Below are 18,835 nucleotides of genomic sequence, written 5' to 3' on the forward strand. Positions count from 1 at the left end.
TTAGAGGCAGGTCATGGGTTTTTTCGGATCCACGAACTCTTATTAGGAAGACGAAAAATCCTCATGAACTCGAAAGGCACGAATTCCACGAGAGATTAGTGAAGCTTGATGATCACAAGAGCCTAGTGCGGTCCTCGAATGATATATCATTTTTCTAAAGTCTCGCTTTCTGTTACAAAACGTAGCTTCATTGTATGTTTATGATAAATTATGCTATGCTACAACAGATAGATCAAAAACATTCGTATGGACAAACTTTAAAATTTCTCAATTATTTTTTATCATAGGAAACAAAATGTATTTGCATAGTTCTAAAACAGCTGTGCAAACGATTGCTTCTTTCCACTTCCTTCTTACCTCTTTCTGGTATATAAGCTTGAACTCTGAAATATTAACTATTCCTTACGTTTTTGTTGCATCCATACTTATTCATTTGGCTCTTTGAACCAACTTATTAATCTTGCATGTTTAAATTATTTTAATGAGCTACGGCTACAGTCCGTAGGCCAAGAACGCATGAAATTATTCAAAAAGTAATTGATTTTCATCCGGAAGTAAATAGTTGAGGAAAGGAGGGCTTGCTTTACATACGAAATTAATAAGGCTGCACGTTAAAATCCACTCGAGCTTGAGGGCGATTCGTGGTCGTTTGGCTACAGACTGTGATTTAATATTTCTTTTAAATGATTTTAATCTTGATCCACTTTGAAAACCTAGCATTGTCAAATTTTGTTCTGCACTATAAATACTTTTAGTTTCGGTCGCTTCGTAGGGACTACAATTTCTTCACAAATGCTTTAGTGGAATATATAATATTGACTTAAAACGTCGATAAGTGAAGAAATCCCCTTAAAGCTGATAGTTATCAGCCGTTGGTAAATTAGTGTTTTACCCTGCAACAGAAGATATATCTTATCCGTTGGGGATAAAGTTGCTTTCGTTCCTTTCTAAAATAATTTTATTATGATATAAAAACAATAATGCTTCTTGTTTAAAAAATGATAAACCTTATGAAGTTGAACTGGATAAAAATATTAATAGTTAGATTATTCTTTTTAGAAATACTTAAAGGGAAACGAAGAACACTCAAATCCGACAATCCACTCAATCCAGTCCGGAGATACACTAATTTGTTAATGAAAATTGTGTTAAAATTAAATTAGTGTATCTCCGGATTGTATTGTTGTATTTGAGTATTCTTAGGCTTATTTTATAGCATACAGCGAGTACTCGCCTTTTCAGACGAGCACTCTCACTTTAAAAATTACCAGATTTTTTTTTTAAGGAAGTTAAAAAGAAAATAGAAATTAATATTCAGGCCTATAGATAATTACTCAAAACAGTCAGCATTGCGGCCAGAACTCATCGGAGTTTCTAACGCGGAGCCAGCTGCACAGGGGTTATTTTCATTCCATACCGTGAACAATGGGGGATCTAAATTAGGTAAAAAAAAACCAGTCGGCCATCTAGTTTGGCGAGGTCGGAATGCATTTCGTACAGCAGCAGCGTCCCTGATTCGCTTCTTCCTTAGTTCCTTCCTTCTCAATCTCCCTCCTCCCTCATCTTTTTTCCTTCACCCCCACCATCACCTAAATTATATGAGAAAAATTATTTGAGGCACAAATGCAAAGAAACAAATTATTTGTAAAACAAAAACTAATAAATATGAGCATGCAAAGGCATATTTTTAAAGAAATAAATAATCTCTCCAGTGCATCAAGAGAGTCGAGAACACCTGGAAAGAATTTGCACCTGGTGATCCAAAAGGTCTCAGTCAGCACAGTAAAGTAGTTATATCATGTCCTTCCAACAAAAATGCTTGATTCCTTGCTTATCTCCAGATTAAGCTATCACTTTCAACATCTCCAATAATATTAATGTAGAGTTTTGCATACTCATAGAATGAAAAAAGATCAAGATTCATTGGTGCACTGCATGAGTCATGTAATTCTTATAATTTTGCAACGTCGAATGCTTCACCTCGTGCGTCTCAAACTCTCAAAGATCTCGCTTGTCTTCTAATAATATTATACGTAGAACATGTAAAAATACTAGAAATAGTTTACACTTATATAAACCAGAGTCGAGTTCGGTTGTACCATAGAAATTAATAAAATTCAATTGTAATTAAAGATACAATATTAAATTTGCAAATATAAAATAATACGCTCAACCCCATCACATGGTAAACAGAAAGTTAATCTTCGGGCACCACGATGCAGTCTATTGCTTTCAAAACCTCACATTTAAATTGCCAGTCAAGCGGATTATCTATATCATTGTTCCCTCGAACACTCCGCTTTTGATTTATCGTTTTCGAATGCCAAGTCATTGATGTCCAATTCAACGCGAATGGATCGATCACTATTGTCAATTTATCACAGTCAATTCGAAACTTTAAGGCTAATAGTCATTTCGGATCGTTTCTTAAGTCGGTCACAAATATTTTGAAATTGAATATTGTCAGAAAGTAAAAAGAGATTATAAAAAAATCGTTTAAGCATTTTGCTTCTATAAAATAATATAAAATTCTATGCTGTGCAAGTAAGGTCTCAGCATGGAGTTTAATGGACGCAAGAATGGGAGTTAAGTGATGTCCTCGATAGAGGAGTCTTGGAAAAAATTGTTTGAAAACTTTGATTAGAGACCAGGGTACCGAATTCACTATGCCGGCCCTGGATGCTGCTGGCCCATAGGCCCATACCCATTCCAATTTCCCATCCATAATTCCATTCCAGTCCAGAGACGTCGTACCCGGTTATACCAGCCACCAGGGCGTTCTCTCGGTCTCTCGCGTGCAAACGTGCATCGTTTGAGTCGGGTAGTAGATCCGAGCAAAAGCAAGCAAAGCATTCCATTCATGTCTCGGATCGCGCGACACTCGCGTCGTTGCAGCAGGAGACGGGATCATCCAGAACTCCAGAAGTAGTGATGGAAGAATAGCAGGACTAGGACTTGTTTGCTTTGCACGGCCAGATGACTCCTAGCCACCAGAGACGCAGCGTCAACAGACTCTCTCTTATGGCGGAAATATCTCTCTGCAAATGTGAACCACTGTGAAATCATTTTATCCTCTCCTATAGGACCTATGGACTGGACCTTTTGGAAAGCCTCCAGCATCTTCAAACGATACTTGCCATCGATCAATCAACCCAAGGTACTACTCTCGTTCTTTCTTCATTGCTCACTGCAGCTTCCGCTTTTGTACATAAAAAAATTAATAATCATTAAAATTTCGTAATTACAAAGTTTCCCACGAGAAAAGTTCTTTATCGAGCGAACTTCGATCTAGATGCTAAATAATTATCTTAAAGATACTCTATCGTTCAGTGATCTCTGTTTAAGAAACACGTGTCTCAGCTTTCCACAGTGTGAAAGAAAAGCACGTGGTGTCGCTGCTGGCTTCCCGACAATTTTGTCCCCCCCATATCACAGTACCGGATATCCTTTTTCGTGCTTATAATTGTCTTTTGACTAAAATCACATTTTCTACAATGGAACGATAAGAATATCATCTTAATCAGCACATACTCCGCTTTATAATGCTTGTTGCTCGTAATTCGAGTCTCGACAAAATATCATATAGCCGTTGCCATTCTATAGTATATATTATTGTAACATAAATATTGAGTGTATGATTCATGGCTTAGCTGTCTACAACTTTTAATTATGAGTCTCGAACTCTCCCCATTACACTAGAATAATTAATTTCAGTCTGCAGTATTTTTTGACATTTTCGAGAATACAAACTCTGCTGAAAGGATCAACTGTTTATATGATATGACGTATGCGATAGTAGAGCGACAGGAGTGGCTGACTTTACAAAGTTCAGAAAAATACGAACTTTATGTATTAAAATGTGTTTCATTGACAATATAATTATGCAAATGGTCATTCTTCTATTTGTAGAAAGGAGATGGCGAGATAATGAGAGAAAGAGCGTAAATGAGTTCATTTGATCTTGTTCTGTCGGTGACAGATGGTTGGTAGAGAAGAATATAATGTAAGCAGAATAACGCACCAAAAAAAGGAACAAAATCATTCAAGAATCCTTCCTTAGCAAAGGTCGGACAGTAACTGAAAACTGAAACTCACTGAAGTCTGAACTGAATGGTATTTGGTAACTGCTGGTAAGCAAGCATTGGCTGGCCGTGGCCGTTCGGGCTGGGTTTAATCGGGTTTAGCCGGGCTCGGCCAGGTTCGAGTTCCCGCAGGCAACATCGGACCAATCCTCACCATAACTTACGACGTTCTCTTTGTTGATTGGCTGGTATACCCGACGACGATTTGCATTCTTCGTGGTCGATCGTTTTCCACTTTCTTCATGTGCTCCCTCCCTGTCGCCTGTTTCGTGTCGCCTTTAGTCATGTTAAGGCCAGACCAGACCTCTCTGCCGCTGTTGTCCCCTAATTCCATTTCCGGCTTGTAAAACTGTTGTTCGTACTCCACAACAGCCGCCACTACATTCTTTCCTGGGAGGTCACTACCTCGCCGGTAAGTTCAAACTTTTCTTTATTTATTTACCATACATGGGAAGCAGGATGGAATGTCGTTATTCTCTGCCTTGTTAATATTTGTCGCTTCCTTCTTATAGATATCCCTCCTGCTTCAACCGATCATTCAAATCATTCAAATCTTCGTTTTGCGTTAACTGTACTGCTTCGTAGGCAACTGTCATTTCTTCTCATTTTCAATAGTATTGGAGAAAGTTAGCAATATAATTTGTATGAAAGTTTTAGCAAGGCAAGTTGGCCGTGCTATACAATTTATACTAGAAGGAGTCACTTTTTTCTGTCACAGGGACAATAATAAACATCACGTGCAGTTTTCTGTCTGTGTATACTTTGATACTCAGAAACGTGAATGAGCGTATAACAGGACTGTATGCCGGCTATCTATACTTGGAAACAACTACATTTATTTGTAAAGAGCGACATAACTTGTACGGTTATAATCTAGAAAAAAAGTCCAAATTTAAACATAAATATTTGCATTTATACTACGTAACATAGTGTTTATAAGAGCTTTAAATTGAGAACAACTTAGTTTTGCTCTATAGTGAGCGAGAAAGAGAAGACAAGAAAGATCTATACTATACTATAACATATATTACGACGTGATAACGTTATTTAGTTTATTGCTTCCTTTTGATTGTAAGGGTCGAGTGCCGGATTTATGTTTGTAATGTGATACCGAACATTTTTCTCTTTTTTTTTGGATTTTTTTCGTCAAGTTCTAATCGTCGCATCAGCTATGATTTGCGTATACGGTTCTATTCTATAAACGGTGTTCCACGTATTTGATATTATCTATCTCAAGCAAAGACTTCATTCAGCTATTCTGTATCAACCAAAAGGTTCTCACGGTGGCTAGAGTATAGTTAGTTTTTGTTCTCTTTTTTTGAATATTTTCTTTTTCATCAATGTATCTTCAGTTCTGAAAAATAAATAAGGATGTAGTATTTTCTACCGGGGGGTAAATTAAGCACATATTGCATTTTAAAGAAGAGAATTGAGAGAAAATAAATACAACAATGAAGGATACGAAAAAGTCTTGTAGGAAAAAGAAGGTTGGTGAAGATACGGGCACGCAAACGGCGTATAATGGCAGTAAGCGCAGGTGTTAGTGCAGATGTCGTTTTCTGATCAGGCTGCTCGGACGCATCGTTTCTCCATGGGTTTCTGATTCGTTCTTTTCTTCGTTGTAGTTGGCGCACTGAATATTTTACTAAAGCCCGCGTTGTCTATGTACACATGGGCTCGCAAGTGTTTTTGAACAAATATCTCGATGGAAAAATAACATTCCTGGTAATCTTACCTCTTACAACTCTTAAATGCTTGGAAAAGTAAATATTTGAGGCACTTGCTAACGGGGTGCCCCCTCTAGACCTCTAGGTCTTAAAGGGTGTACTGACTGAACTCTTCTTAAGAGGGGGTTAATTTCATTAATTGACTGGTAATAAACGTATGATATCTGATATTGATTTATTGCAACTGCAGGTCGATCCGAGATGTGGTGATGGCTGGAAGACCACGACGGATTTCAAGCTCCGATCCTGAGCTCATATCGGATCTATCGACGCCAACTCCAGCAAAGAAATCTAAATGCCAAGAACCACAAGAAGATGTCACTGAGAGACAAGAGCTGGCGGTGGAGGGAAATTCGAAAGTTAATCAGGATCACGCAACAGTGAATATTACAGACGAGTTGAAACACGTGACAAAAGAAAATCCTAAGAAAGAGGCGAATAAGTCGGGAACTGCTGGTTCATCTGGAAAAGGAAAACTTACCAAACTGGAAGCTTTTTTACAAACCAAATATACTGGCCAAGGCTCCTCTGATGAGGCTTTGGCCAGGGGTAGTACTAGAACAGATACTCTTGTCCCAAATAGTTCCTTGATGGGGGAACATGCCTTATACGAAGAACTATCTTTAATTGGAAATGGCGCTTATGGCACTGTATATAAAGCTAAGGATATCAATAGTGGACAGATTGTAGCATTAAAAAAAGTTAGAGTACCTCTGACAGAGGATGGATTACCTATGAATACACTCAGGGAAATTGCTACTTTGAAGCAGCTTGAAAGATTTGAACATCCACATATTGTAAGTGTCTACCTCTGTAGTCTATGTATTAGAAATTACTAATATTTGTATCAATTTTCAGGTAAGATTGCTGGACGTTTGTCAAGGCAATTATTTACAACTACCTTCATCGGATGAAAGACCAGAAAGGATAGACAGAGGCCTAACACTTTGGCTAGTGTTTGAACATGTAGAAAGGGACTTGGCGTCCTATATAACTTCATGCCCTCCAACAGGAATACCCTTACATGTTATAAAGCAAATGTCAAAGCAAATTTTCTTAGGCGTAGAATTTTTACATAGCCATAGGATTATACATAGAGACTTAAAGCCACAAAATTTGTTGGTTACAAGAGACGGAAGAATAAAAATAGCTGATTTTGGTTTGGCAAAGACATATGATTTTGAAATGAGATTAACTTCTGTGGTAAGTTCTGTTTTGCATAAAGTACAACAAGAAATCTTTCGTCTTATCAAAGTTTAACAGCATGATTAATCTAATTTAGGTAGTAACATTATGGTATCGAGCACCTGAAGTTTTATTAGGATGTTCTTATGCTACCCCTGTGGATTTATGGTCTGTAGGTTGTATAATTGCCGAATTGTATAAATTGGAACCACTATTCCCTGGTAGTAGTGAAGGTGATCAATTAGACAGAATATTTCAGTAAGCATTTAATTATGGATGTTTCATAGGTTAAGACAAATTCCTAAAAGTAAATAACATATTGTAAATTTTAGATTGATTGGTACACCGTCTCAAGCAGAATGGCCAGAAAATGTATCTTTGAGCTGGACAGCATTTCCATACAGACATGCAAGATCTCTCAGAGCAACAATTGCTGATCTCAGTGAACATGCTTTAGACTTAATAAGCAAAATATTAGCCTTTGATCCTCATAGTCGCTTGAGCGCTACTCAAGCTCTTGCACACGAATATTTTAAGGAAGAATCGTGATACGATTTTTTCAGTAATTTTTGTAAAAAGCTCAGGACTAAGTGATTATATTCAGGTATAATTAACTCTAATTGTACAGTGCAAAAGTATCAGTTACAATTAATTTAAAATATTAGTGTTTTTGCTATAATTATAATAATAATAGTAATATTTAGTTAGTGTATGTACTATATATCATAATTCTTTGCATATTTATACGCTACAAAAGTTTAATTATAATTGTATATTAAAATAATTTATGCTACTTAGTATTTTATATTACATAGTAATGGAATAGATTCTTGTAAGACTGGGGCCTATATAGACCCATCAGAAAAAGAAGAATTAATAATTTTTCATATTGAACCAGAAATAACACTGCCATGCTTTATTAGACAATATAAATAACAATGTATTTATTGTCTATATGTTTATTGTATATGAAGTTTGTATAGGTAACAAGAATGTAATTATATTTAAATGCCTATATTGTTAGTTACATTACGAATTATTTGTTTGAAATAAGACAATACGAAGACTGTATTATAAATAAAGGTTTTAACGTTTTACTCTGCAAAGCTTATTTTCGAACTTACCGCCTTTAAAAATTCAGTATGTTAAGTTGGACTTTGGCCCATCGATCAGTATAAATATCTACAAATAAGTAAATATTTATACGTCTAACGTGTGAAAATTTGATTTCGATTTAAAAAAAAAATGCGATTGTTTGTAAATAGATTGTTAGATAAACGAAAGTTATTTGTTAATGCCAATATTGCCAATAGCAACTTCTTAAATTCTGTATGTTGGCGAAAAATGGCGTCTGAAGTAGAGAAAGCTCAAGCTGCATCTCCCGGCGGAGATACAATATTTGGAAAAATATTACGCAAAGAAATCCCTTGCAAGTTCATTTATGAAGATGACAAGGTATTTTTTTTACTTTTGTTTACCTTTAATTTCTTCATCTGTTATATTATTATTTTAAGCACGTTAGTATAACCTAACCTTACATTTAATGTACTTACAATACACTCTTAATCAGAAATAATTAAAATTCTTAAGCAATTGTGTCATTGATGAACGAAAATTAATTTATTTAATAGTGTGTTGCATTTCACGATATCAACGCTCAAGCACCAGTTCATTTCTTGGTAATACCACGTAAACCTATCGAACAACTTTCAAAAGCTGAAGATCAGGATGAAGCTTTGCTGGGTCATTTAATGTTAGTTGCCCGGAAACTTGCAAAACAAGAGGGACTGGACAATGGTTTTCGATTAGTCGTGAACGATGGGAAAAACGGTGCGCAGTCAGTTTTCCATTTGCATTTACACGTTCTCGGTGGTCGCCAATTGCAATGGCCACCTGGCTAATTATTTTGTGTAAATTAACTTGATTTTTATAAGAAATAAACAACAATTTTATCTACGAAGTGCAGTAAAAAAATATATATATTTTTCGTATTATTCTTTACAAATATTATTCTTCCTTCTCATATACCTCGTACTGAAACTGTATATCATTTTCTTTTTGAACTTCTGTGGGCACAGCAGGATCGCTAAAAAAATAAGGTGTACGTATATATCTGTTACACGTTTCTTTAAAAATTTCGCCGAGCTTACTTTATTAGTTTTAGATTATCCAAAAGAGGAGGAAAAAATGCATCGCACTCAAAATACTTCTTGATTCTGGTAAGATATAATCTAGAAAAATGTGGTGATTCCATGGAAGCCTGTGGAATGATTGTCAAATTTTTATACATTTCTGACCAGCATTTCACATTTTTAAAACGCTTACTTTGTATACCGAGCTTCCTCCTATTACCCAAATACTTTCAACCTGATCTTTCAAAGGTCCTTTCGAAATTAAATCTAAAGCTTGTGATAATCCGTTACAAACAATTGCTTCGTCGCCATAATCCCTACAAATTTAAAAATGTTTAGTCTTCAATAAGAGTCTGTCAAAAACTTGACACTTTTGCAATATTACAAGTTTTTAGTTGTTAAAACTATATTTATGCGATCTTTAAGTGGTCTATATCTTTTAGGTATACACTCCCACGTTACCCTTCCCATCAATACAACATTCTTTTTTTTCTGATCCTTGGTTTCGGTTGTCAAACGAGTAAAGTAGGCCATTTCACTTCTTAAAAAAAAATAATATATAGGAAATAAATAAAAAAGTGCTAAAGTACTTAAGAATACTAGTAGATCTTACTTAAGTCTCCAAGGTAACTTTCCATTGATACCAATGCCCATATTTTCAGAAGCAGCAGCGATTAGATTCAGTTTTAAATGCATTGTTGAAATGTTAAATGTTTATAATTGGAATATAATAAACTTAAAAAAGGAACGTATTATGGCTATACGTTCTAACGATTCTAACCTAAAAATTGATAGTAGCGAGGAGCTGAGGAAGGTGGTTCTGTAGCGGTGGATAAAGCAACAAATATATGATTAGCGCGCCAAAGTAAACTACAGAGGATTTAAAATGAAAAGGTTTGGATCTGATTGGTTAAAACATATCGAGATGGAATGAAAAAATGCATTGCGCACGTGTTGTACGATTCAGTAGAAAGTGGGGATATGATTTGTATTGTTGACTGCCTTGTTCAAATTCAATCCGTGATGCGTTCCCAAGTTCCTTGCGCATGCGCACGACTGTGCCATCAATAAAGACTTTTTTATTCCTCAGGTATTGCTTACTAAACAAGTATTGCCAAATAAATATTCCTAACAGCTGATTGCGCTGTTGTATACTTATTAACCATTATCAACCGTAAATAAATTTTTTTCGTAGAGACACGACTATACATTACATCAGTATTATACGCATGCGCGAAAAATCTTGTCTGGCATTGCTAACCTACTCACCACTGACTTCAGCTGGCAGTTGGTGGGTGTATGTGTGTATCGGTGGCGATGTGCCTTTTATCTTCGCTTGACGAATTGTATTACTACAACTACAGACACAATCCTATAGCCCAACAGTTCCAGTGATCACGGTGAGCTTGGTAAAGCTTCTTTATACTGGACCGAGCTGCGCTCTTTTCCTCTCCAGAGCTAATTTCGTTTTCATACTTTTGACAGCTCTGGAAATTAACACCAAATCGCTGGTGTTTCAACGTGTCAGTGAATTTTAATGTGTAACGTCGTACAGCAACATGAAGCTCACAAAGAAGTGCATGGGAAACATCACCAAGATGCTGGATTTTTATTCTCAATTCAACCCCTCTCCTCTCTCGATAAAGCAGTTCATCGATTTCGGTAAGCAACCGAACCATTCTTCATTCAAAAACAGAGTGTCGAATTCAGATCAGTTTCATTTATTCTTAACATTTCAGGTTGAAACTTTTATAATACGATTAGAATTTTCATTTATTACGACCTGGTGTAAAACTTTTCACCATTTTCCCTCGCATATCTAATAAAAACTCAGTGGCATTTTACTACTGAGTCTGGCATATAATTGTGTAGAAGCAAAAAGTGGACGCTCACTAGGGCTTGATGCTTTCCCTCCTAGTTTGCTTTATTGGTTAACGAGAATTCGTTTCCGGCAGAATAAAATTGATTTAACGACTACGTGCATTAATCCATAGGCATTGCGTCCAAACTATACCAGCTTTTCTAACATTGATTTCATCCTTGTTACATTCTGCTTTTTACCTGTGTATACACTGTTACCTTTAAGATCTGCGTATAAGCCAGTTATAAGGAAGAGAGAGAAATAGAGAGAAGCAAGAGTGACAATTTTTATGTTTAGAGAACCACGGCATTTTACAGTATTTTATAAAAGGGACAAGGTCAAGCTCGTAACCTTGCGGTAATTTGCTTTATATCGATTTTGATGGAAGGGCACTCCTTGTAATAAACTGTGAAGCAGTGTGCAAACTAAGTTCACAAATTAAATAACTTTTGTTTTTAATATTTTTTAGATTAACTCGGAAAAGGATTTATGTTTATAATTAAACCATTACGTTTATATGAGACAAGTCAAATTATTTACAAGCAGCTCGTGAAAACGACTGAGAGCGCTGACAAATTGCCAATAAATTTATGAGCTTGAATTGTTGTAATTACCGATTGTAGCGGGTCCAATTGCAACCAAGTCAATTCCTGTACACTTTTATTATACTTAGAAAATAATTTTGAGATAAAACTGATGATGACATAGAAGAAAAAAAGTAACCAGTCTCGAGTGTAAAATTGGAGAAAGCAAAAAATTGACATCCTTTGCATAGGAAGTTTTTTAATAAAATTTCTAAGCCCATTGTTATTACCGATTATGAAACAACCAACAAGAGCTTAGGAAACAGGTATTTATCCGTGCCCATAAATTTTGCTTTGTGGAAGGTTACAGAAAAGTAAACTTCTCGAGCCAAAGCATCTCGTCTGTCCTGGCACCGTCTGCTATCGAAGCTTAAAAATTTTGAGTGTTACTTCTCTAGCATGACAATACGTCATACGTATAAAATCATTTCTGCAAATGTGCAGGCTAGCTGACGTAGACAAATCGACGTATTTTACTCTAAAAATACACTTCGATCTTGATCTCTATTCGAGGCTTGCGCAAATTTCTATTTTCAATTGAGATTCAACCCCATGTATTTCATTAGTACATTAACCTCATCGACCACGTACTTTTTAAGTCTTACAACAAATTTATAGCATACCATTCGACGCTGTCCATGAACGGAAATCCTATTTCCCTTGATAATTCAGTAGCATATAAATATATAGATTTCTTAGAATTTTAAACAAAAATGACTACTACAATAGCAAAACATTTTTAACTGATTTTACGACGCCAACCACCGAATTGTTCTGTTTATTTACTAATTACAGCGAAAATTACAAATGATAACTTAATCACTGTCATTATAATCACGTTGCGCAATCTATCCTGGCTGTTTAATCGGCTTGTTTTTCAGAAAACCAGTATATCCTCCGACAAAAATTCTGCAGACATAATGCATCAGTACAAAACGTTATTTTTTTCGATAGTTATTTACGCTGTTTGGAGAAGAAATAATTCTTGTTTTGAGACACACGAGTAACGGTATATTATATTGATCATAAGAGGATCTTTGCTATCCGTGGATATCAAAGTAGAAATGAGAATTTTGTACGAGTTGGTTTTCCTCCAATAAACTGAAGGTAGGGACTGAGTACTGACTAGTAAAAGAAGGTTAGTTAAAAATCGAAGGTTAATTTACGATCAATGATAATCGATGACGGTACAAAATACAATTCACAGTCGAAGGAGAGTCAACAAACAGGAAATCTGAGAATATATTAAGTTATGTGAAGACGGGGTAGAGAGCAAGTAGTGGAGGGGAAAAGCTAGACAGTTGGTCGTCATCGTGGCTGGTTCAGTTCAGACAAGTATTATTGGGGAAGCGGCAGGAGTGGGGGGGATCCGTGATCGCTTGTTGGTCGAGCTGGAGCATACGCACACTGCATGACACATGTATCACATGTATGTCATCATTCGAAGGTTGATCGTTTTTGTTTACACTTGATCGTTACACACAGATACACACGCACACACGTGATCCCCACTGTAGGTAGAATAATTATTTTTTTATTGGAAAAATCCACGCTTATAATCAACCTTAATTCTAAACTACGTCAAATTTGTACAGTTTTATTAGTTAATCACACACGAAGGTTTTTCCACTTGACGAAAAAATTCTACTACTATTATTATTTTTTTTTTTAACAGGAACGTCAAATTTATTTCTGCACATATCGAGTGGACAATGCTACAGACGAAGATTACAGGAACTTTCTGGGAGGGTAGAAAATAGAAAATTAGTTTAGCATCATACATAAGGACAGTTGGCGTGAAATAGCTTCGAAACAAAGAGCCAGTATTTACTGAACGATTGATAGCAGACGCACGGCCTCTTTTCAATTCGTGCCTCTTCACGAGATTGGTTGGTTCGTTACTCATTTCATTCGCTCCTCCCCTCTTCTCTCCACCTTAACTATACGGTTTCTCCTTTCTTCTCTCTTTTTCTCTCTCTGTCTCATCAGCCTATAAACTTACCAATGCGTAGATTTTTCCACACGAATTTCTTCACGTCCAACCAACAAACACTCATCTATCTCTCTTATTTTTTCAAGCGTAAAATACTTCCGTTTTCTTTCCTTGCTTTAAAATTTCCATTCAGCTTCCCAGGTTTTTGAAAACAAAAAAAAAACATTTCTTGCTTTTTTCAGCTACCGACAGCCTCACTCATCAGAGACAAATTGAATTCGTTGTGCTTCAATGGGAGAAGGAAAAAACTTAAAAGGCTTTTCTAATTCGCTCGTTGAAATTAAACTGATCCGAGCTTAACGATCAATGCGTCACTCTCTGTAGATAAAATTCATACGACCTTGCACGCATTACGCATACACACGCTTCTACACCCACACATAGAGTGAAGACATAGGACAGGGAGAGTATTGGAAAGAAAAATTGTGACGAAGAAATGTTTATGAGAAAAATTGTGTTTGCGTCGCATTTCAGTGTTGATTGTAAACTTTGTAAATCTTTAGATAAGGCATTACTGTCGGTATTTGTCTTCATTTTAGCAAATACTGCGCTATTACCAAAAGCACAAATATCCCTAGGATATCCTTAAAACGCTCTGAGGATATCCACACGTCCAGTGAACATAACGAAAATGTCCCCGGAACATCGTGTACCATCAAGATTCAAGTGGCCTGTTTTGGTCGTTCCACTTATATTTGCCATAGAAAGCTGGAACTGTGGTTAACGACTTATGCTTCGAAGATTATTGTTAGAAAGCAAGAAGATATAGTTTGAAGCTGCTTATGATTAATTATTCATTTAAATTGCAATCCATCAGTGGTAAAAATTTACATATGCAAGAGGAAGCGGAATTTGGTGAATGCCGAAAATTCGATTGTAACTTGATTGAGTGTAAGAATGATTTATTGATGTTGGTAGAAGGACAGAGCAGCAATCTATTCTTAAAACGCCAAAAATGTGCTTCGTGTACCTATGCTGCAAATCTACTCTTTAAATCATTGTCAAATGAAAGTCTAGTTTGCAACTATTTGATATTAAATTTTCGTGGAATTTGCACTCGATCGGTAGCACAAAATGTGTACACGTGCAAGAGAAATCAGAATTTGGTGAACGTAAGAAAGTCGATTGTTATTTGATTGAGTGCGAGAACGGTTTGTTGGTATTGGTAGAGGGACAGAGTAAAAATCTATTCTTGGAATGCCAAAAATGTGTTTCGAGAGAGTAGACAAGTGCGAGTGCCAAAGTCCAAAACTTCGTAAAGGGGCTCGTCCGCATCATTTACATCACATCGCATCCACACACCGGATGCTCAGTGTTTATATTGTTTGCGTATTTGATATTTTTAAGCCTTGATCTCTCTCATTAATGTCCTAATCTGCAGAAATAAACGTGGACGTCAAATGCTGATAATAATAATATAGTAGAGCAGTACTTTTGTTCGTCGCTCGATTCGTTCAAATCAAACAGCGTAAATCGAAGCCTATGCAAAACACTAGTAGCTTGTTTTTGCCATTTTTATTTATGCTTTTGTCAAGATAGTAAATTTAAGTAACCGTGGCTTTTATCTGAAAGAGTAACTGAACGTTAAAATGAAATTGGCGTGAAATTGCGAGGGAGCCTTATCTCAAAAGTGGCATGCAGACCATAAAAGATGAGAAATGCGATTCTTTGTGCTTGAAAAATAGCTTTTTTTATTGTTCTTTTTTCCACACGTTTCTTATTTTTCTTTAGTGATTTCTAAAGCTCTTTTCTATAGATATGCATATGCTTTGGAATAATGCAATTTTTGTATGAACGTGTGGATGTAAATTATGACTATGTTTCTGGCACACTTTAATCCACCAATGTTTATTGCAAAGATAAATCTCATATCGAAGAAATGTAATAATTATTTGCTTCTAATTTTATCGTATTGACATTAGATATCACTATATGAGGCAACGAGCTTTCAAAAAAGATTCGCGAACTTTCTGAGATTGGAGAAGAAAATGTTAATGATAAAGTTTGTTGGCAACTTCCAAGAAAATGTCAGAATAATTTCGCAATTGTATCATCGACCTCGATACCACATTTTTTTAAAGATATATATACAAGGTATCAACCGCATGATTTTTAAACAAGAGAAAACAGTTTTTTTAACGTATGACACTCTGTAATCCAATAAGAATAATTGCGATGACAACAAATTACGGGGAGAAAGAACATTTTCTTGCGTCAATGCGTTCAAAGTCCACTTTGGTCCTCTTTTTACGCAAACACTGGTGGGCACGTCAAATCAATAATTCGATAAAGTTTTATCTCTTTGCATGAAACGGCAAAGTTTATAATATGATTTAAATTGTGCCTGAAATTATGAGATTCGAGGAGGAGGAAACGACTGAGTGAATAACTCTTTTTTTTTTGCTTTCAGGATTGAGTGCCTGCGAGAGGAAGTCTTTTATATTTTTAAGGAAAGAATTACCAGTGCGCTTGGCTAATATTATGAAAGAGATTCATCTATTGCCGGATAATTTATTAAGAATGCCTAGTGTAGGTATAGTTAATAATTTATATGTGACCTCCTTTGAAGAGATCATCCACTTTGAAAAGGCCGAAGTATGCGAGACTACCTTAGACAAGTAAGTAATCAAAGAAACTAATATATTTGCCAATTAGACTAATGTATGTTTTTATTGGAACAGGTTCTGCCAGGCTTTGATCAAAATTCGAAACCGACACACAGACGTTGTGCAGACGATGGCACAGGGCGTACTCGAACTAAAAGAATCGCATGATGTGGATGCTCAAACTGAATATAGCATACAGTATTTCCTAGACAGATTTTTCATGTCCCGAATATCCATTAGAATGCTTATTAATCAGCATAGTAAGTTGGTACAAGCTCATGGATTCACGAATCATTGTTATCAGTACTCTTTGTGCAATCATTTCCATTGATTGAAATCTTTGTATTATATATTTAGCCTTGCTCTTTGGAGGAGTCTTGAATGGTCATAGTAGACACGTAGGGGGCATAGATCCAAGTTGCGACGTGGTCAGTGTTGTAAAAGATGCATATGAAAATGCACGTTTCCTGTGTGATCAATATTATCTGGCCAGCCCCGAATTAATAGTAAAACTTCACAATGGCAAGTTTTCATTCAAAAATTAATTATTCGAGTTTTGTTAGTAAGTATACTGACGTTTAACTTTGGGTAACAATTAAAAAAATTTGTAAAAAAGATGGAGTTAAACATCAGAAGACTATAATTAAATGTAGTGCATAAGTGTACTAGTTTTCGTCAATTAATTTTTTACCTTTCAGAATTGGAAAATAACAATGAAGTGAGAATCGTGTATGTCCCCAGTCATTTGTATCATATGCTTTTTGAGCTTTTTAAGAACAGTATGAGAGCTGTAATGGAGTATCATGGATCAGAAACCGATAATTATCCTCCTGTTGAAGTCACTGTGGTACGAGGTAAAGAGGATATATGTCTTAAGGTGAGGTTCAAGATAATAAGAAAATTGAATGGAAAATTTTTTAATATGCTAATAAATGTTATAATTGATTTGCTTGTTATTTTTTTAGATGTCCGACAGGGGAGGAGGAATTCCACGCTCACAAATGGACCATCTTTTCAAATATATGTACAGTACCGCACCTCAGCCAAGTCTTTCAGGGGATACTCATACAGTACCTTTGGCTGGATACGGTTATGGTCTTCCACTTTCACGATTATATGCCAGATATTTTCATGGAGATATTGTATTGTTGAGCTGCGAAGGATATGGAACCGATGCGGTTATTTATTTAAAAGTAATTTTTATTGTTCTTTCTTCAATATCCATGTTCGATACACGTAGCATGTTGCAAATGATTTTTATTATTTTTTGAATCAGGCATTATCAAATGAAGCAAATGAATTATTACCGGTATTTAATAAGACGTCGTCCAAATTTTATCGTACACCGCTACCAACTGCAGATTGGAGCAGTCAGGTTGGTGGTAATATGGCTGCCAGGCAATTACGGATGAGTAGTACTCAGGGTCACCGACTACCTCACGGCTTAGAAGCCAGTCACTGCTAGCAGCAACTATGTGAGTCGGATGAGAAAACCGTGGAGTAAGACTTAAAATTGATTTTTTTAATGGTAATTACCACGATTATGGATTTCAGGAATATCATTCGATTTAATGGATTGTTTGTTTTATTTTTAGTCGAATTTACTAGACATCAATGGACTAATCTTCGCTTTAGCGACAGCAATTGTGAATGACGAATAAATCAAGAATAACATATTTGTCAAGAACATTCACCAATGTCAAAAATAGTTTTCACAGCACATATCAAATCTAACTTTACGATTTGATAAATTTAATAAATTTTTATAATGCCATACACATTGCTTTCATGAGGACTTTGAATGAAATTATTAGAACGTAATTAATTCGATCTTTGGGGTATTTAAATTTTCTGTTTTTGGAACTAAATTTACGATTCTTTTACTCTAAGCGCTTCAAACTTATCCTTTCTGTTTTCTTATTTTTCTCGTAACTTAAATTTAAACATTGTGTGATCTTTTGTGATATAGAGTCTCTACGTAAAAACGAAATAAACCCCGAAGATTTCACTCTCTCGTTTCTATATTAAGGTTTTAGTTTTAAGATCAGCATTTTAATTATAATAAGCATCTTTCCTCTGTTTAGTTGTCACTTGCATAATTGCACGAAAGCCATGAAAAGCGTGTAAAAGTTTTGGCGAGCCAAGGACTGATCTCCCTATTGACTCTAAACGAAAAATGCCACAAATATAAACTGTGATGTGATATACGATTTTATTTTTGCTGATAGCTCAGCAGCTAGATCTGTTATTTTCTACAGCACAACGCTTGTGCCGTTTAAATAATGCGAAATGTTTGATTTAGCAAAGTTTATGCGTGACGAAAGAGGTGTTATATTCACTAAAGACTCGCAAGCCAATGTTCCAACAAGGTATTTTGTACTGTTTCATAGGTCTCCTAGTGCAGTTTATCGTACATTCTCATTTTTAGCTTTTAACAAATATATTTTATTTAAACTAACGAAAATTTTAATTATTCGAATTTCTCTATTTTGATACTGCGCTTACATTAGCCGAATTTCTAGTTTGAACAATATACAGCTTTCAAGTAGTATTTATACCTGTCGTAATTACTTTGTGCATGTCGTCACAAATTGTTAAAATAGTTAGATTTTTCTTTTAGATAAACAGAAATTATGTTTACATACAAAAATATGACAAAGGATCT

The 18,835-nt window shown here is 35.6% G+C and overlaps 4 protein-coding genes and 1 long non-coding RNA gene across 7 annotated transcripts; 3 read left to right on the plus strand and 2 right to left on the minus strand.

Moving 5' to 3' along the window:
* Nucleotides 1-59: 59 nt before the first annotated feature.
* On the minus strand, nucleotides 60-2,570 carry LOC136784400 (uncharacterized). Its single transcript, XR_010824413.1, has 3 exons — nucleotides 1,753-2,570; nucleotides 1,335-1,589; nucleotides 60-893 (listed from the first exon to the last, which is right to left on the minus strand). It is a non-coding gene; the product is annotated as an uncharacterized lncRNA (long non-coding RNA).
* A 183-nt stretch (nucleotides 2,571-2,753) lies between these two features.
* Nucleotides 2,754-7,778, plus strand: Cdk4 (Cyclin-dependent kinase 4). The gene is made up of 6 exons (XM_066745073.1): nucleotides 2,754-3,157; nucleotides 3,910-4,494; nucleotides 6,000-6,606; nucleotides 6,668-7,012; nucleotides 7,092-7,252; nucleotides 7,327-7,778. Exons 3-6 carry the CDS (start codon nucleotides 6,019-6,021, stop codon nucleotides 7,541-7,543), a joined length of 1,311 nt encoding a protein of 436 aa, XP_066601170.1. The 5' UTR covers nucleotides 2,754-3,157; nucleotides 3,910-4,494; nucleotides 6,000-6,018; the 3' UTR covers nucleotides 7,544-7,778.
* Nucleotides 7,779-8,143: 365 nt separating this feature from the next.
* On the plus strand, nucleotides 8,144-8,972 carry HINT1 (histidine triad nucleotide binding protein 1). The gene is made up of 2 exons (XM_066745078.1): nucleotides 8,144-8,449; nucleotides 8,626-8,972. Exons 1-2 carry the CDS (start codon nucleotides 8,240-8,242, stop codon nucleotides 8,893-8,895), a joined length of 480 nt encoding a protein of 159 aa, XP_066601175.1. The 5' UTR covers nucleotides 8,144-8,239; the 3' UTR covers nucleotides 8,896-8,972.
* On the minus strand, nucleotides 8,925-9,969 carry Dhfr (dihydrofolate reductase). Its single transcript, XM_066745077.1, has 5 exons — nucleotides 9,740-9,969; nucleotides 9,512-9,667; nucleotides 9,320-9,443; nucleotides 9,145-9,254; nucleotides 8,925-9,080 (listed from the first exon to the last, which is right to left on the minus strand). The coding sequence occupies exons 1-5, from the start codon at nucleotides 9,820-9,822 to the stop codon at nucleotides 9,002-9,004; spliced, it is 552 nt and encodes a 183-aa protein (XP_066601174.1). The 5' UTR covers nucleotides 9,823-9,969; the 3' UTR covers nucleotides 8,925-9,001.
* Nucleotides 9,970-10,419: 450 nt separating this feature from the next.
* Nucleotides 10,420-17,946, plus strand: Pdk (pyruvate dehydrogenase kinase). 3 transcript variants are annotated; one of them, XM_066745074.1, is made up of 8 exons: nucleotides 10,420-10,788; nucleotides 15,975-16,182; nucleotides 16,246-16,430; nucleotides 16,528-16,692; nucleotides 16,869-17,047; nucleotides 17,136-17,363; nucleotides 17,447-17,670; nucleotides 17,766-17,946. In XM_066745074.1, the coding sequence occupies exons 1-7, from the start codon at nucleotides 10,686-10,688 to the stop codon at nucleotides 17,633-17,635; spliced, it is 1,257 nt and encodes a 418-aa protein (XP_066601171.1). In that variant the 5' UTR covers nucleotides 10,420-10,685; the 3' UTR covers nucleotides 17,636-17,670; nucleotides 17,766-17,946. The 3 variants fall into 3 exon arrangements, with proteins under 3 accessions (XP_066601171.1, XP_066601173.1, XP_066601172.1); XM_066745076.1 differs by lacking the exon at nucleotides 10,420-10,788 and adding an exon at nucleotides 13,281-13,460; XM_066745075.1 differs by lacking the exon at nucleotides 10,420-10,788 and adding an exon at nucleotides 14,317-14,455.
* The last annotated feature ends 889 nt before the right edge of the window (nucleotides 17,947-18,835 follow it).

Source organism: Prorops nasuta, unplaced genomic scaffold (assembly GCF_024137725.1).
Source record: "Prorops nasuta isolate Cenicafe-Biocafe unplaced genomic scaffold, Cenicafe_Pnas_1.2 PNAS00053, whole genome shotgun sequence".
Taxonomy (NCBI): Eukaryota; Metazoa; Arthropoda; class Insecta; order Hymenoptera; family Bethylidae; genus Prorops; species Prorops nasuta.